We start from the raw sequence: 27198 nt of genomic DNA on the forward strand, positions 1-27198 counted from the left end.
TAAAATCTGACATTTTTAGGGTAAAATACCACCTTTTTGGTAAAAATATGTCATAACCATGTCAATTCTCATCACATATATGCAAATTTGGTATCAAAATGATGAGAATTGCATGCTCAAATCAGTTCTTTTGTCAAAAATAAATTTTCTGAAATGTAGGTCACTGTAATCTTTAATATGTTATCGTGACCTTTGACCCAGTTTTTGAAATAATGTATCATTCCAAAAATCAATGAAATAAAAATCTCTTGATAGAGCATGTCTTCCTCTATCAGAATCCACTAAGAAACAGTTGGGCTCTTCAAAATTTACAACTTTATGAATATTTTTGTACAAGTACCGTGATCTTTAATTATGTTATCGTGACCTTTGACCCAGTTTGTGAAACAATGCATCATTCCAAAAATCAACAAAATAAAATCACTTGATAGAACATGTTTTCCTTTATCACAATCAACCAAGAAACAACTGGGCTCTTCAAAATTTACAATTTTATTACCATTTTTGTACAGTGTGCATTCATTGCTCATTAGGGCCTACAAGCACAGCAATTTTTATCAAAATCGAAAAAGTGCGTTGGTCTGACATGGCAATGACCCGTATGCAGCAAATAAAGTAGTTTTCCTTTCAGTAACGCTGGCCATCCAAATCACAAAAAAATTTTAAAAAAAGAAAAGAAAAAAAAGACAGATGGATTTTTTTTGTTAAATGATTACTGAACCGATTCGGTTGTTAATTACCGTTGGCATACCAACGCCAAACATAGCAACAGGAGAAAGCAGTGTGATTATTTGGGCGTAATTCAGCAACTCGTACACCGAATTTCATTTTAGCAAATCGTTTTTGAGATCGCTGGACGTGTGCACAAACTCTCGGACAAGCACATACTCACAAAATTCGACAATTTTTCTTGACTTTTGAAGTTGATAACACGGACACCCCGATTCTGAATTTGGAGCCAATTGCAGAGGTAAGATGTGTTTTTTAGATATTTTTTTTATTTTATTTTTAGCCATACTTAAAATTTGTGTGTTAAATATGATTTTGAAATACATTTTGTCACCATATTTTGACTCCCGTTTTAGAATGGGTGTTTCAATTGGGGGGGGAAGTTGAAGAAAACAATCTGCGAGACTGTGTACACAATAACTTCATTGCGTTTGTTGCAAAAAAAAAATACAAACACTTTACAGAAACGAACCAAACTTCAAATTATGAGTACTGAAATTAACTTGTTGGTCATGTGTTTTTGTCGTGTTTAAAAACTACATTATTTCTCTGAGGGTTTAAATGCCCAAATGATAGGCTTTATTATGATTCTTTGTATAGTTTAAAGTGATTTGTTTACTAACATGCGCGTAGACTAACACACCGCAATTCTAACTTAATTCGCATATTATATTTATTTCATTTTTGTTTATTCTTTAAAAGGAAGGTACTCGTTTGGTAACTATACTCAAAACAAATATCAACTTAAAATCTGACTTGGTGACGAGTATTGGAGAGTTGTTGGTTGTATAAAACATTGTGAGAAACGGCTCCCTCAAACCTGAAGTAGCATATAGATTTTGAGAAAGAGGTAATTTCTCACTAAACTATTAAAAGACTTCTAGCCAGAATTCTTTTATTCCTATCTGAAAGCACATAAATCCGTCAAACAAGGGTGTTTTTTCTCTCATCATTTTCTCGCAACTTCGATGGCCAATTTAGCTCAAATTTTCACAGGTTTTTTATTTTATGCTTATGTTGGGAATCACCAAGTGAGAAGACTGGTCTTTGACAATGACCAAATGTACACCTTCCCTCTAATTCTTGTACTTACAATACACTAAATCATTGCCTACTTTCAATTCTTCCTCGAGTAGGTCATTTTACTGGTCGTTGAATGTTGAAGGATGCACGCCTTTAAGCGGCGTTGAATTTTTGTTCGTCGGTTACATTTTAACAATTACAATCTATCAAAATCTTTTTCTGCTGCCGTTTTATGTATGGACTTTCGACCAATTATTTCAACATTGTCTTCAGTACTTTGCAATGATCTTTTGACATACACTCAAACCAAACACTACACTCCTATCAGGTCCACCGTACCTAGAAAGGGCTTATTCGTATCAGTTCGTGAAAAGACATGTGGGTTGCATTCGTGACTATAGAGCGTGAAGCACTCTCTGACACGGTCTTAGTTCAACTCCTGCTAAATGGGCCCAATTTCAACGACACCAAGATTCATAGTGATTTGTTTGTGACATCACACGTTACCTATAGCAACTATACGATTGATTTGAAGTTAAGATCTATCGTCGCTCAATCGGCCCCTTGAGGGCGCATTTTCACAAAGCACTTAATAAGATTCATCTTAAGATGGGTTTTTAGTATCACCATGGTGTTTTCAAATGAAACATCACACTGTGACTTGCAGTTTAGATTGATACACTCTAAATGGATAAGATTTGAAAGTTAATCCAAAGTATTTTGATTAGGGACCAATCCATTTTTTTTTTTCAGATTTAAATGCTTGGGATTTAATTTTTAAAAAATAAACAATCCTTTTGGATTAACTTTTAAATCCCTCCCATTGAGAGTGTAAGCTCTTTGTTAAATCGGCCACAGGTTCTCTCCTATATAGTAGCAATGAGGGTTTTTACTAAGGACCCTCCTCCGGTCCCCTCCCCCTTCCAGCCCATCTAACAAAATCTGTTAATCTATGGCTTTGCTTCATGGTCATAGGGTTGATAAAGATGGCCGGCAGCCAAAAGACGCCCTCTTGTATTATAATGGCTTTTACTCGACCATATTGTAATCGCATCCTTTGCAATTTGTAGCTTTTCAGCTGCATGGGGGATTAGCCGCTCCCAAATCAATATTATTTGAATGAAAATGTCCGCTAAAGAGTAAAATGTATCAATATTGTGAAAATGGACGCGCGTGTACCACTAGTGTAGGTCTTCTTTTTATGATGTGATTGTGAAGGGTGGGTTGGTAATGAAGTGGTATCTTTCCTCGCCGTCCACCTCTAGGGTCCCGGTTCGAATCCCCGGGGCACTCAGTGGATTGGGTTTCAGTCCTTACCTGAGGTTTTCCGCGGAATGGTTATCTGGAGTTTTCCTCCCACATCTAAACACAAAAAAAAATCCTTCCTTGTCTCGTTTCCACTCTGGTTTACTGGTTACTAAGTTCGCTTTTCTGAAAGTCCCTGGCTTCACAACCAGAATAAACACAATGCTTAGAACCCCATAGATATTTTATATCTATGAAGAAGCCAGGCTCACACAAAGCTTCGTGACACGCGTGTAGAGAAATGTGCTAAACGAAAATATTTCAATAAGTTTTGTTTCCTTCAAACTTATTGCTCAAAAGAATGTTTATATAGGCTCAGTGAGGCATATTGTTTAAAGACACTGGACACTATGGGTAATTGTCAATGACCAGTCTTCTCACTTTGTTTATCTCAATATATGCACAAAATAACAAACCTGTGAAAATTTGAACTCAATTGGTCGTCGAAGCTGCGAGATAATAATGGAAGAAAAAACACCCTTGTCACACGAGGATGTGTGTGCTTTCAGATACTTGATTTAAAAACCTCAAAATCTAATTCTGAGGTTTCGAAATCAATTTCGTGAAAAAACTCCTTTAGTTCAGAGGGAGCCGTTTTATACTATCAACAGCTCCCATTGCTTGTTCAAGTAAGTTTTTTATGCTAACAATTATTTTGAGTAATTACCAAAAGTGTCCACTGCCTTTAAGACCAGCAACGGGTAATTCGGAACACGTTGACAAGTTTTAAAGAAGTTCCCTTTGGTCGACATAATTTACTCAAAATTATCTTAATTTTTAATTCTTTGTGGTAAAGGTCTATGCCACCGTGGTTTTTTTTTTCTCTTTTTTTTTCTTCTTCTTTTTCAGTTCAATATTTTAACCACCGTAAACAATAGTTCTCAATCTGTGTACAGTGTGACACGTAAGCCTACTTAAAGTTGTCGGAATTCCTTATTCAAGCAGGCAAAATTCTTAGAATTTGAGCAGATAAAAATAGCTCCTCATAACAATTATGACTATTTTTTCTGAATAAGTGTTAATTGCTTAATGAGGTTGATTTGTTTTGTTTGTTGCCAATACCTACCATTGACGCAGTCAGATGGTTAGTGAGTCAATGCACGTAGCCCATTATGTTAAGTTCAACCCAAACCGAGAGTTTCTATTGGTCAATGTCTTAGTGCGTGTTGTTGTCAATCTTGTGGATTGTCCAATCACAGACAAGCGCACGCCATACACATCGTAAAGGCATTGCGACACAACAATATGAACGCAATAATATATAGGGCTGTTTGATCAAAAATGTCAGATTTGTAATGATTAGTGCATATCTTAGTACACATTTAAAGGGAATGTACACTATTGGTACTATGTCAAAGACCAGTGTTCTCACTTGGTGTATCTCAACATGCATAAAATAACAAACCTGTGAAAGTTTGAGCTCAATTGGTCATCGAAGTTGTGATAAAATGATGAAAGAAAAAACACCATCAGTCTTTTATTCCTACCTGAAAGCACACAAATTCGTCCAACAAGTGTGTTTTTTTTCTTCCCATTATTCTCTCGCAACTTCGACGACCAATAAGCTCAAGTTTTCACAGGTTTGTTAATGTATGCATATGTTGAGATACACCAAGTGAGAAGACTGGTCTTTGAAAATATTACCAGTTTTAGTTTTTAGTTTTATTTTCCAGTTTCTTTTAAAGAAACCCTGTCCCCAAAATGTTCGATTCGATTCAAGGTCTGTTTTGACAAAGGCAAAACAACCTCTTTGTCATTGCACTTGCCACTGATCACCGCGGGTGGTAGGCGTGACGCTGATGCGGGTAACAGTTGTCATCGAGAGTAATGATTGTCAACAACCAATAACATTTACAAACAATATTTTTTTGTTATAGTTGGCAACCGGATATTCAAAACACAATGGGGAAAGGAACTTAATCATGCATTCCTCTAACTCCTTCGGTTGTTTGACTCGAAACCAATAAGTTTAAATAAAGGGAGTACATTTGAAAAAAAAATGCACACCAACTTGTGCAACAAGGGTGTCTGTGACTTTTCTTTCACTATTTTCGAGGACCAAAGAGTAACATTTTAACATGTTTGTAATTTTGTGCATAGAGATACACAAAGTGAGAAGACCGGTCTTTGACAATTACCAATAGTAAACATTGTCTTTAAAACAAGTTAGTTTCAAACCTTTACATGGCTGATATAACCTTTAATATTTAAAAATAGCAAAAGCATATTAGAAAAATTATTTAAAAAAAACAAAAAAAAACAATTACAAAATCAGATGATTTTTTGGTTTATTTGTTAATAATTTTGAGTACTTGCTTTTTAAACCCCAAAAAGTTATTTAATATTTGGTTGAGATCATACTTACGGAACAACAGGCCTTGATATAACGAGCCCCCCCCCCCCCCCAATCTCTGTTGGAGACACGATAGCAACGGCTAATTCTTTAGCTGTTTATCTGAAGTTGTTTTAGCAACATTTATTCTGTGACCATGGAAACGACAAAACAAATTCCATTGTGGTAATTTTTCGTTAAGCCCCGACTGTCAATCAAACTGCCACTTTCTGTGGTGCTTTTCATGTGTTTTATTGTATTTTATTGCCAGGCTTCCCGTAGAGCTATATCAAAGATGTTTGGTTGGCTCTTTTGTTTGAGGACAATGGGGTTTTTTTCCCGCCCAGAGATTCATCAATGTGGGTCGAGAGAGCACTAAATCTCCGTGACTATACTTTGGAGGAGAACTATTTAGCTGTTTTTGATTGATAGTCCTTGGGGAGAGGCCATTAATAGGGATACAATTGACGAGGCCCTTCCATGACACAAGCCAACCCGGTTTCTCTTTTAGATAAATTCTGGGTAAAATGATGGATTTTCTTTTCACGACTATCATGGATGAGAATATAACATGTTCAATCTCAGCCACTCTTATTAAATTTTCGTATGGCAAAACAGCTTCTTGCTTTTCTCAAAATGTAATTTTCGAGTTATGCTTTTTAACCACATGGCTCTCAACTGATTATAGTTTTTTTTTTCCGCGCTTGAACAGCGGGTCCAAATTCTATAATTAAATTATGCTTTTCACGTTCTTTTTTACTTGTAAAAAATAGTTTGTTTTCTTTAATTATATAGAATAATGTTTAACTGGGAACATTGGGCGAGTTCCTCTTTCTGTTCTTATTATTGTCTAAAATTGATTAATTCTCATCATTTTCTTTTTATAAGAATCAAGTTCTTGATCGAGATGGAGCTATGGGTTCGCTTCCTCTGCTTGGTGTGCGCCCTCACCTGTTCAGGTATGTCCAACCTATTAGGGCAAATACAAAATAATACCAGTTGATCGACCCTCCCTCATCCTTTTTTTTTTTTTGAGGCCGCATCTTTTTTAACAATTTTTTTGTCAACAAGACACTATGTTTTCTATATCAACTTTAAGAACTTGTCAGTAAGTGGTGACTTTAAACTTATTTTTTTTTGCACAGTTCGAAATAAAATGCTTTGCGACCACCTTTGAAAGAAAAGGCCCTCATCATCCTCTTTTTGGAAAAACCCGGACGATCAACTGTTTTTAGTTTTTTGCTTGGCCTTAGGAAGCTGCTTACAGATTTGACTCGGTTTTTAATGAAACTCGCAACTTCGACGACCAATTGAGTTCAAATTTTCACGGGTTTGTTATTTTGTGCATATATTGATGAGATAGACCAAGTGAGAAGACTGGTCTTTAACAATTACCAATAGCGTCCAGTGTCTTTATAGGACTCTAAAAATTTGCCACAGACGTCTGGTTTTTATAAATCATTTTAGTAGGCCTAGTACCTCACATATAGAATCCTCTAATCTGATTGGTTAAAAAGGGAGTCGTGGAAATAGCTATGCCCGCTTTTTCTTTCAAGATGACGTCATATTGCCTATGCCCGCCCTGGAAATAATGGATCAGTCTCAACACACTGTATTCCTACATGTAGGTCGCGCATGTGTGTTAATGCGTTGTGTACGTTCGTCGTGTCACGGCGCGAACTACATGAACTATAGCTGTGACCTTTTTTCGCAGACGACCTTTCAACGTATTTTGGTTGTTTGTGTTCATGTCAAACTCGCAACGTAATTTGGCTGAAGCAAGATTTCATCTCGTTGACAACCACATGAAATCAACCACATGTAAATATGTTTCTGTTGACGTTGACTGATGTTGAATTTTAACTGTTATCCCAGTTGGAAATGGATTGGTATATTTTTTACCCATGTTGGATTTAACTGTTACCAACAGTGTTGCGAAATGAAAGACATGCATGATTTTGGTAAGTTATTAAATAATTAGTTACACTTTTTTGTATACACTTCAAAATCAAGGCCCAGTTCATGACATCTTTTAACCAATCAGATTAGAACTTACTTACTTGAACTTACTTGAATCCACCGACGCCATCACACAACTGGGGAGGAGACGGTGGGGAAAAGTTTCCTTATGGCGCCACCACTTTTTCATTCGATATGAAATAATATAGGAACTTATTTAGCTGATTGATATATCCCTTTTTGTAAAAATGAGTGAAAAAGTGGTGGCGCCATACGGAAAGTTATCCCCCTCTTTTTTTGTAAAAAATGTGTGAATAAGTGGTGGCGCCATACGGAAAGTTATCCTATATAAAAGTAATATTGACTGCTTATTATTCGGGGGACAGTTGAAATTATAGGCCCTCGGTGATGTCAAAACCATGACTATGCCCTCAGCTTCGCTTCGGGCATAGTCATTGTTTTGACATCACCTTGGGCCTATAATTTTAACTGTCCCTCATAGCAGTCAATATTTCCATATCACAATTAATTAGTCCGTTTTTTTCTTAGCTGTTGCTCAAGGCAGTTGAATCATTTCACTCCGAAAAAGGGACGTCGCGACGTCCCTTAATACCCTGCCGTCGATTTCACAAGACTTAGGACTCGTCCTTATCTCGAGTTAGGACGAGTACTTGTCCTAACTTAGGATTAATATTAAGGTCTGCATGCTACAGTGCAGGTTTGGGACTCGGCCTAAGTCCTAAGATTAGTCTTGACTTAAGTTAGGAAGAGTTTTGTGAAATCGACGGCTGTACGAGTACGAATGCGGATAACTTGAGATCATGAGCGTTGTGAAAAGTGTTAATGGTGGGGCCGGGCCCGAGCGGTGTGGTGGTACTGTCACACACACAGAGAGAGGACATAATGATAAAGCATTTATTGGAGTGATGGAATGCATGGAGCAATTGCTCCATGTGTTAGAAAGATCAAAATGGTAGGCCTAAAATACATACAGTGTATACTGTTTGTGTTATTTTACCTTTGGACTAAGTTATAGTAATAATTATTTGACATACGATTCCCTTTCTGAACAGCTGAAGCTACAACGACGGCTGATGTGACAACGACGGCTGGTGTGACAACGATGGCTGATGTGACAACGACGGCTGATGTGACAACGACGGCTGATGTGACAACGACGGCTAATGTGACAATGACGGCTAATGTGACAACATCGGATACGGAGTCTACGACACCAATGGACACTACTCCCACTCGTGAGTTGTCGTTCATTTTATTTTGTTTTCTAGAGGTATGATATGAATATATGGAAGAACCGAACAAGGAATGTGGTTTCGTTTAAACCCTAAAACAGTCGGGCTGCTTTTTAATATTTCGACAAGTGTGACCTTCTGCTGTTGTGTTCTGCATTCTTTGCTTTGCCTTTGGCTATTTGGGCCTGGCTGGCACGACACTGGTTACTGTACTGCTGGTCATGGGAAAGTTGACATTTTGTGTCATTATTTCCACATATCCTAGCCTACTCCAAGAACTATTTCGATCGGTTCTGTCCGCTATCGTCTCCCGTTAAGATAGCGGACGAAACCGAAATAGTTCTATACTAATAATTTATTAATATAGGAGTAATCCTAGCCCAGGTTGGACTCGATCCTCTGTTCCCACCAGCGCTACACATAATAATATCCAAGAGTTAATGAAATTAAAACCCGGACAAGTTTTGAGATGTGTGTTTTTGCCCCCTTTCATCAAATAGAAAAGTTGATACAAATTGGACAGTGCAATCTTCATAAGATATAAGATTTTATGTTTTCTTCCATTTGGCTGTGTACAAATCGTCTGTGCCTCCTGTCTGCAGCAGGAGGAAGTACAAGTAGAGGCACGGTGGCTCTTTTGTAAACATTTGATGTCACACTCAGTTCACTTCGTCTAAAATAGGTTACCACTCCAGCCAAGATGGTTATTTGCTTGTGTTTGTACTGGTTCATTCATCTTTTCTTTAAAAGCTGCAAATGAATGTCTTCAGTTGTATCGACCTTTGCGTACAAATCTTTGCTCCAATGCAGATCCATTTCGCCTTACTTTTCCCATGACTCACAGTAAGGCGGGAGCTCGAACATTCACTGTTTCAGCAGCTTGTAAAGAGTGGAATGAACTTCCCGCCTATATTAAATCTGCTGAAACAGTGAATGTGTTTAAGAAGATTCTCAAAACCTACCTCTTTCCTAATTGATTTTTTTTTTTTTTTGTTCTATTGTTGTTTGTTTGTATAATGTTTAATTTATTGCTCTTTGTAAACGCTGTGATATGGTTTAACCATGAATAGCGTACCTAAATGCTTAATAATAATAATAATCTTGCGTGTGTGAAGAAATTGTGTTTACTTGGGCTGTGTTAGTGTAAGCTTTGCTCAGGCCTCTAATTTTCTTCCTCCATGCTCAGACTTAAAGTGTAGTACAACTTTATAACACACTGCACACAGTGTATAGGGGCGATCACAGAGACATAAAGAACCTTTTGAAGCACTGGAACTTCTCTTAGGACACCGCGTAAACGTGTGCAAAAAGGCACAACGTAAATTCACTTCCCCCACGGTTTGAGAAAGTACAAAGTACAAAATTACAGTTTGGCGCCCCTCACAACCTCCCCCCCCCCCCACCACTAACGTCCAAGGTTGTCCCCCCACTAACGTCCAAGGTTGTTTTTGTCTGTGGGAGTAAGGTGGAGTTACAACAGCGTCTTTTTCTTCTTGGTTGCTGAAAGCTTTTTGAAAGAATTTAGGCTGAATACAGGGTACCGGTACAGTGGTTGTGGTGAACACTCCACTGCAAACAGTGCAAGTGTAAGAAAGATCAAATGGTATGAAGGCCTAAAACACATACAGTGTATATCGATACTGTTTGTGTTATTTTAACCTTTGGACTGAATTTCTAGTAATATTTTACATACGATTCCCTTTCTGAACAGCTGAAGCTATGACGATGGCTAATGTGACAACGACGGCTGATGTGACAACGACGGCTAATGTGACAATGACGGCTAATGTGACAACATCGGATACGGAGTCTACGACACCAATGGACACTACTCCCACTCGTGAGTTGTCGTTCATTTTATTTTGTTTTCTAGAGGTATGATATGAATATATGGAAGAACCGAACAAGGAATGTGGTTTCGTTTAAACCCTAAAACAGTCGGGCTGCTTTTTAATATTTCGACAAGTGTGACCTTCTGCTGTTGTGTTGTGCATTCTTTGCTTTGCCTTTGGCTATTTGGGCCTGGCTGGCACGACACTGGTTACTGTACTGCTGGTCATGGGAAAGTTGACATTTTGTGTCATTATTTCCACATATCCTAGCCTACTCCAAGAACTATTTCGATCGGTTCTGTCCGCTATCGTCTCCCGTTACGATAGCGGACGAAACCGAAATAGTTCTATACTAATAATTTATTAATATAGGAGTAATCCTAGCCCAGGTTGGACTCGATCCTCTGTTCCCACCAGCGCTACACATAATAATATCCAAGAGTTAATGAAATTAAAACCCGGACAAGTTTTGAGATGTGTGTTTTTGCCCCCTTTCATCAAATAGAAAAGTTGATACAAATTGGACAGTGCAATCTTCATAAGATATAAGATTTTATGTTTTCTTCCATTTGGCTGTGTACAAATCGTCTGTGCCTCCTGTCTGCAGCAGGAGGAAGTACAAGTAGAGGCACGGTGGCTCTTTTGTAAACATTTGATGTCACACTCAGTTCACTTCATCTAAAATAGGTTACCACTCCAGCCAAGATGGTTATTTGCTTGTGTTTGTACTGGTTCATTCATCTTTTCTTTAAAAGCTGCAAATGAATGTCTTCAGTTGTATCGACCTTTGCGTACAAATCTTCGCTCCAATGCAGATCCATTTCGCCTTACTTTTCCCATGACTCACAGTAAGGCGGGAGATCGAACATTCACTGTTTCAGCAGCTTGCAAAGAGTGGAATGAACTTCCCTCCTATATTAAATCTGCTGAAACAGTGAATGTGTTTAAGAAGATTCTCAAAACCTACCTCTTTCCTAATTGATTTTTTTTTGTTTTGTTCTATTGTTGTTTGTTTGTATAATGTTTAATTTATTGCTCTTTGTAAACGCTGTGATATGGTTTAACCATGAATAGCGTACCTAAATGCTTAATAATAATAATAATCTTGCGTGTGTGAAGAAATTGTGTTTACTTGGGCTGTGTTAGTGTAAGCTTTGCTCAGACCTCTAATTTTCTTCCTCCATGCTCAGACTTAAAGTGTAGTACAACTTTATAACACACTGCACACAGTGTATAGGGGCGATCACAGAGACATAAAGAACCTTTTGAAGCACTGGAACTTCTCTTAGGACACCGCGTAAAAGTGTGCAAAAAGGCACAACGTAAATTCATTTCCCCCACGGTTTGATAAAGTACAAAGTACAAAATTACAGCTTGGCGCCCCTCACAACCTCCCCCCCCCCCCCCCCCACCACTAACGTCCAAGGTTGTCCCCCCACTAACGTCCCAGGTTGTTTTTGTCTGTGGGAGTAAGGTGGGGTTACAACAGCGTCTTTTTCTTCTTGGTTGCCGAAAGCTTTTTGAAAGAATTTAGGCTGAATACAGGGTACCGGTACAGTGGTTGTGGTGAACACTCCACTGCAAACAGTGCAAGTGTAAGCCAAATCAAATGGTATAAAGGCCTAAAACACATACAGTGTATATCGATACTGTTTGTGTTATTTTAACCTTTGGACTGAATTTCTAGTAATATTTTACATACGATTCCCTTTCTGAACAGCTGAAGCTATGACGACGGCTGATGTGACAACGACGGCTGATGTGACAACGACGGCTGATGTGACAACGACGGCTGATGTGACAACGGCATCGGATACAGGTGTTGTAGTTTTTAAAATTTATATCCTCTCTTATACGATTGATTGGAGAATTTTTAATTAGGTTTTTGCCTTTGAGACCACATCCTATCATATTTTTCTTCCAGTAGGCTGGGCATCAAGCTTTTAGGACACTGTCTCGACATTTACTATTTGCTGTGGTAGACTGTTCCAATCATTTATGATTCTTTGGGAGAAGAGATTTTGTCTATTGACCCATTTCACCTGACGTCATCATCAGAATAATCTTGGATGTGCCATTTTGGTGGTCAATGTCAGCGTGTGTTATGCAGTGAAGTGCGCATTTTTAGGTGATGCGGCGTTTACACGTAAGCCTATTGACCAACACCAACATTGTGAGCGTGGCATCAGTCGCCGCGTGTGACGCGCGTGCAAGGGGTCAATACCTAAGTTCTTGCTAGATTAGGTTTAAACAGCTCATAAAGCGGGAATGGCCCCGCGTAGGCCAACTGGTTCTTGTAGCTTAAAGGCCGGTTCATACTCGCTTCTTTTTGTAAAGAATTGGGGCTGAACACAGTGGTTATGGTGCACACTCCACTCATACAAAATGCTTATTGCAAGTGTAAAGAAAGATCAAATGGTTTAGGGTTAAAATACATACTGTGTACGTATACTAGTAATATTTTACATATTGATTTCCTTTCTGAAGCTGCGCCACCAATGACTGATGTGACAACATCGGATACGGGAGAGTCTACGACAACAATGGCCCCGATGACAATGGCCACAACAGCCACGCCAACGACCCCCACTCGTAAGTCGTCGTTCATTTTATTTTATTTTCTAGTATGACGAGAACCGAACAAGGAATGTTTGTGGTTTTGAACCTTAAAAAGGTCGGGCTGCTTTTCAGCACAGATTGCTTAGCAAATACTGGTTTATTAAAGACCATTTTATTTTGTGAACTTACATTTTCTTACAACAAGTCAGTGTGTGTGTGCCTTGAGTCTATGTGATCTTCTGCATTCTTTGGCTAGTCTGGCAGGCAAGATACTGCACTGGTCAAATGGGGAAATTGACATTTTTTGTCATAATTTCCACATTAATCCAAGAGTTATGAAAGTAAATGTTAGACAAGTTTTGAGATTGTTTTTGCCCCCTTTCATCATATCAAAAGTTGATAAAAATTGGGCAGTGCAATCTCCATAAAATATAAAATTTTATGTTTTCTTCCATTTGGCTGTACAGTGTACAAAATCGTCTGTGCCTTTCCAGGCTTAGTGGCTCATTTGTAAACATGTGATGTCACAGTTCACATCGTCTAAACCGATTACCAGCCAAGATGGTTATTTGCTTGTGTTTGGACTAGTTCATTCATCTTTTCTTTAAAAGCTGCAAATCTTGCGTGTGTGAAGAAATTGTGTTTTCTTGGGCTGTAAGCTTTGCTCAAACTCAGAGTGTAGTATAACTTAAGGGCGCCACAATTTTTTCACTAACTTTTCCAAGAATAATTTAGTCATTTTTTCCCCCTTGCTTTAATCCTGTAGCTGTTGATGAGTGCCTCGATCTCAACTCTTGTGGTGCACACTCCACATGTCTGGATACGCCTACATCTTTTGACTGCATGTGCGACACTGGCTACGCACACGATGGCAACTCAAGTGTTTGCGGGGGTAAGTTTTACTCTATGGTTTTTATCAGTCGAATGTCGCTGCTATACGAACGCTGCCAAAAGAGCTTTCCATACAAAAAACGATGTATTTATTGTATTGCCCTAACTTCAGACTAAAAATAGTAAATGTCACATCGTGAGCACTGAAACAGGTTTGTTTTTTAAAAGGAAAAGGCAAGTTGGCAAGGAGTTCACCTAATGGTGCCCCCGCCCCTCCACAAAAAAAAAACCTATATATTCTGGGCTGTGTGTGGAGGGTTTATCCCCTATGAATGTAATTTTGTGCATTGACAGCATTTTATTTTCTTAAATTTTTGTTGGTGATCGTTCTTAGATATCGACGAATGCTCATCAAGCTCGCCCTGTGATATGAATGCAGACTGTGCAAACACGGTTGGATCATTCACCTGTATGTGCCATGATGGCTTCTACGGCAGTGGTGTGATGTGTACAGGTAAAACTCTTAGTTACTCATTGAACAATACCAATGGCCGTAATCATCATTTATAATTGTTCTATTGTTCAACCCCCCCCCCCCCCCCAAAAAAAAAAACCAACAACTTGAAACAGATTCTTTTCTCTAGCATCAGTGAAAGCTTTAATTGATGCATGTGTTCATAGAATTTGCTCTGAAATTGAACAGATTAAAGAGCGTCATGATCAAAAGAAGGTCTGTTGATGTACATGGAATTATGAACTCCTACCCAGTGCACACTACCGGGGTGCGCCCTTGCGTGTGTGTGTAACAGTTCTGGGTATGAGGGGCCTTGCCTTGTTGATTGATCATCTAGCAGACCTTGAACTTTGTTCTTGGGAGGAGCCACTTATTGACCCCTAGAACGCGCGTCACACGCGGCGACTGATGCCACGCTCACCATGTTGTTGGGCAGTTAGGTTTACGTGTATTAACGCCGCGTCGCCTCAAATGCACACTTCACTGCATAACGCACGGCATAGAGTTATATATAAAAACACACAGTGAAATTGCCCACCAGTATGGCGCATTCAAGATTTTTCTGATGATGACGTCAGGTGAAATGGGTCAATAAGAGAAAAATGTAAAATTGTATTGGAAATTGGCAAAGGGCATCACGTGCTGTGGGCTATTGTCAAAGCCTTGTCTAGATATTGGATTCATTTCACTCTGCATTTCTAACCCACATTTCTTTTCCACCCCACACAGATACAAATGAATGTCAGAACCCAGAGCTGTTTACCTGTGTTGCAAACAGCGATTGTTACAACACTGTGGGCTCCTACATGTGCAATTGTATCAGCGGTTACGTGAAGGACGGCGAGGCATGCGTTGACATTGACGAATGCACCGCAGATAGCGACAATTGTGACCCCAATGCCCTCTGCACAAATACCGAAGGCAGTTTCACATGTACATGCAACTCTGGATACATTGGAAATGGAGTTAGCTGTGTTGGTACGTCTTTCTGATAGAACATTATTAATTGATTCTTAATTCAACAATGTTTTAGACAAGTATTTGAACACAAAGTTACACTCCAAAAACTCAAAAAGATCAGAATTGATAGAGCCTGACCCGTTTCTGGGTTAGTATGACCCGGAATCTGTGTGGACATGACACAGAAGCGGTCTACCCTTGATCTAGCACCTATTCATGTTTACTTTATTTATAATATTAAATTGTTTTTACGTGACAACACTCCATGTTGTCAATTTTAACACCCACGTTTATCGGTGTAGTATTTATCATCTTTGTGGCATTGAAACCAATAACATTTTCGAAACCTCGGCTGAAAGAGATTCCGATTTTAAAACTAGGGTTCATTTCACATTGGATTCACCGTGGGAAATACGCACTGCCCCAATAAATGATGACGGAGCCCAAACCGGAGCCCAAACCGGAGCCGGAGTCAGAGTTTCGAAAAGACCTCTTATAACTGGAAAACAGTGCATTGTACTGTAAAACAGTGAGCTAATAGATGGATTGCAATAAGCGTCATCGGCCGCGATGTTTGATGAATTGGACGGTGAGGAGCTACCTTTGGCCGCGAGTACTGCGCAGCGTGTACACGCGTGCACTTTTTCAGTGTAAATACATCAAAGATTGCGGTCAATGACGCGTTGCAACCCATCGTTAGACCCTTACTATGAAATGATGGTTACATTCACGCATGCATACAGACCCTATTGGTTGGCAAACGCCATAGAGATGTGCACTACGTAGACGCACAATCGCATCTGCGTCAAGCCACAAAACAGCGTGATGTTCCCTCATTTTGCCAACCGATATGTTTATGCGCACGCACTATGTGCAATTTACATATAATATATAATTATTCATGGGAAAGGTTTATTGACGCTACCTGCGCAGAGAATTATATGTTTACAATTCTCAAGATTTCATGTGTGAATTATTTTTGATTTTTTTTTTTTTTTAACTCTTAGATGTGAATGAGTGTGCCAGCGCAGATACCTGTCCGATTATGAATACAGTTTGTACTAATACACCTGGGTCGTACAGTTGCAACTGCCTCACCGGCTTTATGATGGTTGGGGTCAGTAACTGTGATGGTAAGAGTGCATTTAGATTGATTTTTAAAATATTTTATTCCAACTCTTTCTGATATTATGAAATCAAGAGGTCCTCAAAAGCGTACATCGTATTAGTTCAAAGATTCCCCGGAGAGAAAGGTTGAAAAAATAGTCCTTGGCTTTCCCCCGTTAACTTCATAAGACCCAGCTCATTCAATTTCGTTTGACAATTAATGCTCTGTTGGAAACAGAATTCAACAGTCAGGGAGGAGTAATTCATTTTCACCAGTTCAGCATTCACAGTTAATAAGATCATTCAAATTAGACCGCAAGACTAGTTCACTTTGGTTAAAGTCAGCAGCAAGAAACTGCTTGGTCCTCATCTTATAAAGGCACTTGACACTATTGGTAACTACTCAAAATAATTGTTAGCATAAAATACTTTCTTGGTATACGAGCAATGGAGAGCAGCTGTTGATAGTATAAAACATTGTGAGAAACGACTCCCTCTGAAGTAACGCAGTTTTTGAAAAAAATGTTCAGTAAAAAATGAAAAGACTTGAGGCCTGAAGTCTTTTTATTTAGCATTTAAAAACACACATTTGTGCTACAAGGCCACTTTTCTTTTCTTTCAATATTGTCGTGCAACTTCAGTGACCAATTTGAGTAAAATTTTCACAGATTGTTTGATGCGTATGTTGGGATACACCAAGTGAGAATACTGGTCTTTGACAATGAAAAATCATGAAAACCTCATAATTATAGGTCATGTTATCTCAATCAAACTAATTATTTATTCAAACCATTTCTTTTGTTCTCTATCTAGATATTGACGAATGCAGCACGGCCAATACCTGTCCTGCTAACTCAACTTGTTCAAACACCGTTGGTTCTTTCATGTGCAACTGCGATAGTGGTTTTGTGAAAAATGGTGATTTGTGTGCAGGTAATAATAATAATAATAATAATAATATCGAAGTCTTATAAAGCGCACTTATCTACCAAACAAGGTACTCAAGGCGCTGAGTATTATACAAACTCCCAGAAAGATAGGTTATTGCAGTGATGAATTCTGAGACCCAATTATGTAGCACCTTATAAGGGTTTACAAGGTGCTACGGCGCATCCAGCAGCCACAGCCAGGAACACCGGGGCGAACCCCTTCTCTTTTCGATAAGTGCACTGGGTTCTTTTACATGCGTTACACAACACATGGGACCAACGGCTTTACGTCCCATCCGAAGGACGAAGCAATGGTTATGTGTCTTGCTTAAGGACTTTAAGTGTCACTGCTGGGGATTCAAACCCACACTCTGCTGATCAGAAACACCAGAGCATGAATTAAGGGGTAAGGGGTTCCCACTGATTGAATGACCCTCACTGAAACATGAACAAGATGAGAACATTCAATTCAAATGATTTAATGTTGGAAACTCAAGTAACTTTTCGTCGAGGATGGTTTCTACTTAACCATTTGGCATTATAGGCTCAAATCCAAGTTGTTCCAGTAATGGTGCCTATGTTACTGGCAAGCGTGACGGCAAAAAAAAAAATAATAATAATTATAAAAATTAAAAATAGAAAGAAGATAAAAATTCAAATGCTTCTGTCAACCAAGATGTGTGAGCAATTTGAATTGGTGCTATTTGTTCTTTTCGAAATACAATTTGTCGAATGGGTTACCCATAGTACTACAAACTGCAACAAATGTGTTCAAAACAACTTTAATTCAAAGATTTTCTTAGTTAAAAGTTTATCTTAATCTTACCTGTTTCAGATATTGACGAGTGTGCACTTTCTACAGACAACTGTGACCAGGAGTGTGCAAATACTGATGGCGATTTCCAGTGCTCTTGTATCGCAGGTTTTACACCCAATGCAATGATGACACAACAATGTGATGGTAGGACATACAAATATTTGCACAATAAAAATAAATAATTAAATAAATCAAAAAATAAAATAAAAAAAAAACCTCAATAAATAAAAAAAATATATATATATATATTTTTTTTTTAAATACTTCCTGTCAAGCAAGATGTGTGAGCGATTTAAATTGGTTTTGGCTGTTTGTTCTTTTTCGAATACAATTTGTCCTTATGGCCGAATGGGTGACCGATACTACTACGAACTGCAATAGAACCATAACAATTAGAACCATAACTGGTTAAAGATGTAAAGAACCATAACAATGCTGCCAGCGTGCCGGAGCAAGATCCCGCCCTGCACACAGGTTGATGTTAATTTGCTTGACTGTTTCTCTATTTATTATTGCTTATTAATACAATATTGTATGTGTTTCATTTACAGCTACTCAAAATTGCACTGATCCAAACTTCTGCGGACAAAACGCTGTTTGTTACTCGGACAACGGTAACGACACCTGTATATGTGACAATGGATTTGAAGCCACGAATGACACACACTGTCAAGGTAAATTTGGAAACTGCAAAAAAAAATGACAAACCATACATAACCAGTTTCCACCCTAAGCCATTTTTGGCGAAGGGACAGTGGGTACCAACAGCTATTATACAACTTAAAATGTATTTTTCCCAAAACGGGAATGACAGTTGTGGTAAGGAAATTTTGTAAAAGCCACACCCCGGTGTGGGTTTTACAGTGTGGGTTTTACGACATTTTCTCTCCAAAACTGTCGTTCCAATTTGGAGAAATACGTTTTCATTTGTATAATAGCAGTTGGTACCCTCTGTCCCCTCGCTAAAAATTGATAGATTTGAAATTCGGTGAAAGTACTCAGCAAGTAGACACTGTATTTAGCTGAAACTTTCACATGTGACTTTTATTGTATCCCTCTTGATAATTGTTTACCAATAAATCTATCAATCTAAGTTTGTCGATAAATCAGCAATGCGTTGACAAAAACCCAATCTATGAACATCCCTTTTAAGAAAACCTCCACCTTTTTCTTCCCTTAGATATCAACGAGTGCAACGACTACACACTGAATACATGCACAAATGTAACGGGGAGTTGTACAAACGTTGAGAGCACTTTCACCTGTGACTGTATCTCTGGCTATGAAATTGCATCTGATCAACGAAGTTGTTTCGGTAAGAAGCAGTTTTCAAAATTTCTGATTATTCAATTCTTTTGCCCTATGATACTCTGGCCAATGTTTTTATTTACCATGGTTGTGTTTTGTATCCATCATTAATAGATAGTCCTGACAAAAAAATGTAAGAATTTTTTTTATTTACTGAATTGACTTAACCAATATTATCATATTTAAAACAAGATGCCGCCAAACTCAAACCTAAGAATTATCTTTAAGTTTAAACTGAGAATTAACGCTATTTCCCATGATCATTCATTTTTAATTCTATTTAAAATATAAAACAATTACTGTTAATTTGATTTTTTTTGTTTGTTTTATCTAATCCATTTTTGGAAGTTTGGAAGGATTAAATTAATTAATTAATTAATTTTCATACTTCATTAAAATTTCCAAAAAGTAACAAAACCAAAACAAAATTTTTGTAAAGAAGCTACCAAAATATAGTCCACAAATACCATTCATTAAAAGACCTTTGTTTGTTGTTATTCAGACATTGATGAGTGTTTAACCGACACCCATTCCTGTGATGACAACGCACTTTGTACCAACGTTGAAGGCTCTAATAACTGCACGTGCAATGATGGCTACGAGGGCAACGGAACAAGCTGTATGAGTAAGTCACAGGTTCTGGCTTCACAAACAAAAGAAAGATTCAAATGTAACATCTATTAAATCGTTTGCAGTACCCGCTGCTAAACATAGGATTCGAACTGCCTCTCTAGCTATCGGGCAATCTTCATTATTTCAAAGCCGAATATTTTGTTTCAATAAACTGAACGTTGGTACCGCTGGAACTAACTTCTGTATTCTAACGTTTATTTTTTCAAAACGTATTTTTTTCCACAGATATCAATGAATGTTCAAGTAGTCCATGTGATACAAATGCAGACTGCACGGACACCGATGGATCTTATACATGTGCATGTGTAACCGGTTACCAAGGCAACGGATTCAATTGCTTTGGTATGAACTGTTTTCAATTTTTGGTATCCTGCAAGTTGAAGTTAATCTTTAAAATGTCCACACAGCCATTGGCCCCTAGCACCCGAATCACATGCGTTAATCTCCCCTTTATGGGAGTCAATAAAGCATGTGTAAATGTTGCGTTGCCTAAAAAAACTCGCTACACCACATTCAAAATTGACTACTGCGATGATGTTGGATGTTCTTGTGCTGTTTTTTTTTTGTATACGTTTTTATGTTTGTTTTGTACAGTGTCATTCGCTTCTTGCCTGACTGACCAGGGCCCACTTTCATGGCTTTGCTTACCGCTGATATTGATGCTTAAGATCACGATTCCACGCTTATGTGCAAACGGCATTTTCTGTGCCAGCCTTGTAAGCGTAGAATGCCTAGTAACGTTGAGTACGCACGCGCAGAAGCAAAAATTTGCCGCTAACCCGTGACATACGTTTGTTGTTAGCACACAATTCCCTGCTTCCTTAAGCGTTGATTCTGTGCTTATGGTAAGCAGAGCCATGAAGTTGGGCCCAGGACGCTCGATAAGAAGCCACTTTTATGAGTATTTATTATATTGTGATATGATTATTAAACTAACTTGTATTGGATCAAAAGGTTCCCATCATGTTGCAATTAGGGGGTTACTGCAAACCAAAGACATTGGAACCTAACTATGCAATTACTTGTTATCGTGCTCTTCACAGATGTCAACGAGTGTGAAATGGACCCATGTCATGCAGATGCTGAATGTAATAACACTGCAGGCTCGTACATGTGCACATGTAATGCTGGTTATACAGGCAATGGGACACAATGCACCGGTAAGTTGTGTGAGGAAGAAAACAAATGATTTGACGACTTGTTACTGACTGAAACCTGCCACATACGGCAGTCAAGTTGAGCCATTTTTCCTGTGTTCTGACATAATTTATGAGTTTGCGTAAAATGTGTGAATTGTTTAATTATGTTGTGGTCATTATATGTCACTTTGGATCAAAACAATTTTCAAGAAGTGTGATGACTTGTCACTGAGTGAAACCTGCCACAAACGTCAGTTAAGTTGAGCCATTTTTCCTGTGTCTGTACATTATTTATGAGTTTGCGTAAAAAGTGTGAATTGTTTATTCTAGTTTTATGTGAACCATCCAGCACAGGATTCCTCCTATTTGTAAACATTGAATAAGGGATAGTTACAAACATCGACAAGACTTTGTTGTGGTTGTTGTTGTTTTGGTTTTTTTTGTGGGGGGGGGGAAGGTTGTGAAATAGTAGTAGGGCCATTGCCCGACACAGGCTTTCAACGCCAAATTCCTCTCTTGAAATAGCTGCATGCTCTCTTTTCAGCCTTCAGCTCCTTCAGCCTCCATTCGGTGTCGTAGTCGTTACACGCTTTCCTCGTGTAGGTTCTCCAGGTTGTTCGATCTGACGCAAAGTTGCACCAGGTGGTTAATGCAGAAAGGGATGATCTCTCAACTTCGCTGTGAAATATGCCTATATTGATATTTTCATTCCTAAAAATGTATATATTATTGTTTCATGACAGATATGAACGAATGCGACGATCCAACAAATTGTGGTGATAACAGCGACTGCACCAATACTGCTGGCTCGTTCTACTGCGTATGTCAGACAGGCTACCGCGGTGATGCCCGGGTGCTATGCTCCGATATTAACGAATGTGATGAGGACCCTTCAAGCTGTCACGTCAACGGAGAATGTAGCAACACTAACGGCAGCTTTAGCTGTCAATGCAGCACGGGATATAGCGGAGATGGAAACATGTCGTGCACAGGTGAGTTTTGTTTTCTTTTCTGTTTGTACAAATTTTGTAACTGCTGCAAAATCAGGATAACTGTAACAAACAAAAGGTTTCCATAGAGGAATTTGGAAGACCGGGATGGTGTTCCACCAGGAATGTTGTGTACAATTAAGTCTTTCGGGGTTGGGGTGGTTAAACACAGGAACAAAGGGAAGAACAATTTTTTTTTCAAAAGGATTTAAAAAAAAAAGTCATGTGTATCATCACACCGCTATGATCTAAATGAAAAGGCGGTATACAAATGCCTTTTTGTATTGTGTTGTATTTTATTGTTGACAATGGTTGCTGCGAGGACCCTTTTGGTGCTTTTGGTGTATCTTTGAGAAACACATTGTGCTTTTTGAATCCTGCCCTAAGTTGTCAATTCACTCTCGGTCTTGGACAGCTTAAAGACAAACCCCCTCTTCCATAGGTTGCCAAACCCAGGTTGGACTCCTCCGTTGTGTGCCACCAGGGCCCAATTTCATAAAGCTGCTAAGCACAAAAATTTGCTTAGCATGAAATTTCTTCCTTGATAAAAACCAGGTTACCAACCAAATTTAAATTTGTTGCATATTGCTTGTTATGGGTGTTATTACGTTGTTTGCTTATCGTGAAAATAACGTGGAAGTTTGGTTGGTAATCCTGTTTTTCTTACAGGGCCCACATTTATAAAGCTGTTGGTTAAGCCAAAAAAAAACACACACCAATTACTTTGCACGAATAACTTTGATAACAAAAATTTAGTTAACTTTATGAAGCCTGGTCTAGATATTGGATTTATTTCACTTTGCATTTCTAATGAAAGTTTCCACCCACCCCACACAGATATTAATGAATGTGAGGACCCATCTCTTACCTGTGTTGCAAACAGCGATTGTAGCAACACCGCGGGCTCCTACACGTGCGATTGTATCAGCGGTTACGAGAAGATCGGCGAGGCATGTATGGACATTGACGAATGCACCGCAAATAGTGACAACTGTGACACCAATGCCAACTGCACAAATACCATGGGCAGTTTCACATGTACATGCAATACTGGATACCTTGGAAATGGAGTTAGCTGTGCTGGTATGTCTTCTAAAAGTAAAACAATATTTAATTCTGGATAATGTTTTAGCAAGCAAGAACCAAATTATTCAAAAAGAGCAACAGCAAAAAAACCAAAACATCAAATTGCTTTTCTTTCACCAAAATGTGTGAGCAATTTGGATTGGTGCTATTGATATTTGAACCAGATTTGTCTGTAAGGTCGAATGGGCAACTCAAACTACTATGGGCTGCAACAAAATGGGTTCAAAAAAATGTAATTAAAACTTTAAAATCCTAATCTAATTTATAACGAGCTTTAACACTATTGCAAAGTGCTGTACAGAAAAATACATGAGCAGAATAGCAATTTGATTCAAAAGACACAACAGTTTCAAGGTTTTCTTTAACTAAAAGTTTATCTTAATTTTGTGTAAACCCATGACAATCTTATCTTTTTTCAGATATTGACGAGTGTGCACTTTCTACAGACAACTGTGACCAGGAGTGTACAAATACTGATGGCGATTTCCAGTGCTCTTGTAGCTCAGGTTTTACACCCAATGCAATGATGACACAACAATGTGATGGTAAGACGAATAAATAGACGGGCCCCTTTGTCTTTACCTTTAATGTCAGTGTAAAGTCAGGGAATCAATCTTTACAATAATTTCATTGGATAGGCTTGTGCCGACCTGAGCTTTTTTGTCTGTGTTATGATCGATCCGTGGTCACCGTGCCCTGGGCGAGTGGTAGATCGGTCAATAGTGGTCTGCCTTGGCCGAGCCGTAGATCAGTCAATAGTGGAGCGCCTTGGTCGAGTCGTAGATCGGGCAATAGTGATGGCCTTGGCCAAGTGGTAGATTGGTCCATAGTGGCTTGCCCTGGCCGGGTGTTATATTGGTCCATAGTGGTGTGCCCTGGCCGAGCTATAGATTGGTCCATAGTGGCGTGCCTTGCCCGAGTCGTAAATCGGTCCATAGTGTTGTGCCCTTGCCGAGCGTCAGACGGTCCATAGTGACGAGCTCCCGCATCAGACTCCTTGATGGCTGACTCATCCAGAGTTTGTGTTTGGCTCCCCCGGTCATGACACTTAAGCAAGGCACTAAACCATAATTGCTTCTCTTCACCCTGGTGTACAAATGGGAGACTAAGAAGGTTTGAGAGAGTTGTTGGATTAGTCATGTTTTAAGCTCATGATCTAACATAAGGTGTGCTATATGAGAACCAAATAGAACCATAACAGTATTGCCAGCAATATACTGCCCCGTACTCACATTGATGTTGATTTGCTTGACTGTTTCTTTACTTATTATTGCTTACAAGTAAAATGTTGTATGTGTTTCATTTACAGCTACTCAAAATTGCACTGAACCAAGCTTCTGCGGACCAAAGGCTGTTTGTTTCTCGGTCAACGGTACTGACACCTGTAGATGTGACAATGGATTTGAAGCCACCAGCAACACACAATGTGAAGGTAAATTTGGAAACTGTAAAAATGACAAACCAGTTTTGACCACCCCAAGGTGTGGGTTTTACAACATTTTCACCACAACTGTCGTTTCCAATTTCGGGAAAAATACGTTATAATTTGTATAATAGCGGTTAGTACCCACTGTCCACTTGTTAAAAATGAATAGATTTGAAATTCGGTGAAAGTACTGTCACTGGACAGTTTGTTTACTCAGCAAACAGACACTGTTTTCAGCGGAAATTTTGTCTCCTTCAGATGCGCCACCAAGTCACTGCTCATCAAGTGTATTTACTCATTTCTCATTGGAGTTGTTCTCTTTGTGTCTATGTTCAAGAAGAAGAACGTTTAAATTGTGCTTTATTGTCGAGTTTCGATCCCTTGGGCAGGATGGCTTTTATAGAAGGCCAACCGGTCCATTACAATACTCTTAAAGGAACGTTACAGAATTAGTAAGAAACCAAAATCGTGAAGATCACAGATTTACATGAAACTTACACAGTATCGAATGATGATGATAGATGAAAACATCCCTTGAAATATTTCTGTCTGAAATGTCATATTTGATGAGAAATAAATAATCTAACTTCGCGTTTAGAGTTTATCGCTTAGTGAGCGTTTTATTCATTTTTATTTTGGCATCGATGCAATGCTAAATTTGTAATCGGTTTTTCAATATTGTCTCGTGAGCCAGATGGCCGATCGATCTCAAACTTCTACAGGTTTTGTCTGTTTATGTATATATGGTGGACTACAGAAAGTGCTTACACAACCAGCAACTGTTTTGTTAGCAAAATCCAATTCTGTAATGTTCCTTTATGTAGACACAGTATTCAGCTGAAACTTTCACATGTGAGTTTCATTTCTTTATAATTATGCCTATGAATCAGCATTACATTGACAAAAACCAATCTTTGAAACTCTGTCTTAAGAAAACCTCCACCTTTTTCTTCCCTTAGATATCGACGAGTGCGCCAACAACACACTGAATTCATGTGCAAACGTAACAGGGTTATGTACAAACGCTGAGGGCACTTACACCTGTGGTTGTATCACTGGCTATGAACTCGAGGTTGATCAACGAAGTTGTTCCGGTAAAAAGCAGTTTTTCAAAATTTCTGATTACTCAATTTTGTTTGGCCGACCAAAAACATAATATATCTACAACAACTGTGTTTCTTGGTCCCTTGCATCAACATCACACGGGCTAATCTCGCCTTGTTGGGAGTCAAATAAAACACGTGTAAACGCAGAGGGCCTGAAATGCTCGCTACACCACTTGTAAAAATGACCATTGATTTCCAAAATGGCGCTATTTTTACAATGATGTATGTTCTGGTACTGTCTTTTGTATATGTTCTTACATTTGTTTTGTACAGCGTCATTATTAGCTCCATGCCTGACTGGCCCAATTTCATAGAGCTGCTAAGCACAAAAATTTGCTTAGCATGAAACTTCTTTCTTGTTAAAACAGGATTTCAAACCTAATTTCCATGTGATTTTCAGGATGTAAGCAAACAACAGCTGAATGGCCAGTATTAAGCAATATGCAACAAGTGTAAGTTTGGTTGGAAATCCTGTTTTAATCAAGGAAGAAATTTCATGCTCAGCAAATGTTTGTGCTTAGCAGCTCTATAAAATTGGGCCCTGGATGCTCTATAAGATGCCACTTTTATATTATTTATTATTATTGTGATCACTTTGGCTCAAAATGTTCACACCATGTTACAAGTAGACACTAACACACAATGTTACCGCAAACCAAAGATATTGGAACCTAACTATGCAATTACTTGTTGTCGTGCTGTTCACAGATGTCAACGAGTGCGAAATGGACCCATGTCATGCAGATGCTGAATGTACTAACACTGCAGGCTCGTACATGTGCGCATGTAATGCTGGTTATTCAGGCGATGGGAAACAATGCACCGGTAAGTTGTGTGACGATGAAAACAACTGGCATGATTTTCAATAAGTTTGACTACTTGTTACTGAGTGAAACCTGCCACATACGGCAGTTAAGTCGTTTGTGTATATCCAAGTTGTAGTGCATACTTTTGGTAATCATGGAACAACATTACCTTTTTTCAATTTCTTTTTGTGGTTGAGTCATCGTATTCTAAACATTTCAAAGGCGAACATTTTGTTTCAAACTAACATCCGGATTATAATTTCTAATCCGGATTTCTTTTCTTTCTCTGGAGTCATGTGCATCTCATCACACTGCTATGTTCTAAATGAAAAAGCGGTATACAAACATGACAGATGCCTTTTTGTATTGTATTGTATTTTATTGTTGACAGAAATCAATCCCTGCTTGTATGCCACCATGGTACAACAATGTAAGGATCAGGATTTCACCACGTGTGTTCATGATGGCCCTGGAAAACATCATTGCGAGGGCTGCATGGGTGGCTGGACTCTTACCGATGGCATATGCAAAAGTAAGTCATTTATCAAAAGAATC

General features: G+C 38.7%; 1 protein-coding gene across 1 annotated transcript in view; it reads left to right on the forward strand.

Moving 5' to 3' along the window:
• Window positions 1-848: 848 nt before the first annotated feature.
• LOC117287983 (fibrillin-1-like) overlaps window positions 849-27198 on the forward strand; it is a 33829-nt gene continuing 7479 nt past the window's right edge. The window contains exons 1-23 of the mRNA XM_033768648.1: window positions 849-970; window positions 6278-6348; window positions 8422-8604; window positions 10313-10441; window positions 12154-12252; window positions 12921-13025; window positions 13759-13884; window positions 14218-14337; window positions 15067-15315; window positions 16305-16430; window positions 17218-17337; window positions 18169-18294; window positions 18702-18824; window positions 19331-19465; window positions 19961-20083; window positions 20317-20433; window positions 21135-21251; window positions 21974-22222; window positions 23725-23850; window positions 24615-24737; window positions 25691-25825; window positions 26546-26662; window positions 27035-27175. Coding sequence (XP_033624539.1) covers window positions 6297-6348; window positions 8422-8604; window positions 10313-10441; window positions 12154-12252; window positions 12921-13025; window positions 13759-13884; window positions 14218-14337; window positions 15067-15315; window positions 16305-16430; window positions 17218-17337; window positions 18169-18294; window positions 18702-18824; window positions 19331-19465; window positions 19961-20083; window positions 20317-20433; window positions 21135-21251; window positions 21974-22222; window positions 23725-23850; window positions 24615-24737; window positions 25691-25825; window positions 26546-26662; window positions 27035-27175 — 2941 coding nt within the window. The 5' untranslated portion in view covers window positions 849-970; window positions 6278-6296. The remainder of the gene's footprint in view (window positions 971-6277; window positions 6349-8421; window positions 8605-10312; window positions 10442-12153; window positions 12253-12920; window positions 13026-13758; window positions 13885-14217; window positions 14338-15066; window positions 15316-16304; window positions 16431-17217; window positions 17338-18168; window positions 18295-18701; window positions 18825-19330; window positions 19466-19960; window positions 20084-20316; window positions 20434-21134; window positions 21252-21973; window positions 22223-23724; window positions 23851-24614; window positions 24738-25690; window positions 25826-26545; window positions 26663-27034; window positions 27176-27198) is intronic.

Source organism: Asterias rubens, chromosome 3, assembly GCF_902459465.1.
Source record: "Asterias rubens chromosome 3, eAstRub1.3, whole genome shotgun sequence".
NCBI lineage: Eukaryota > Metazoa > Echinodermata > Asteroidea > Forcipulatida > Asteriidae > Asterias > Asterias rubens.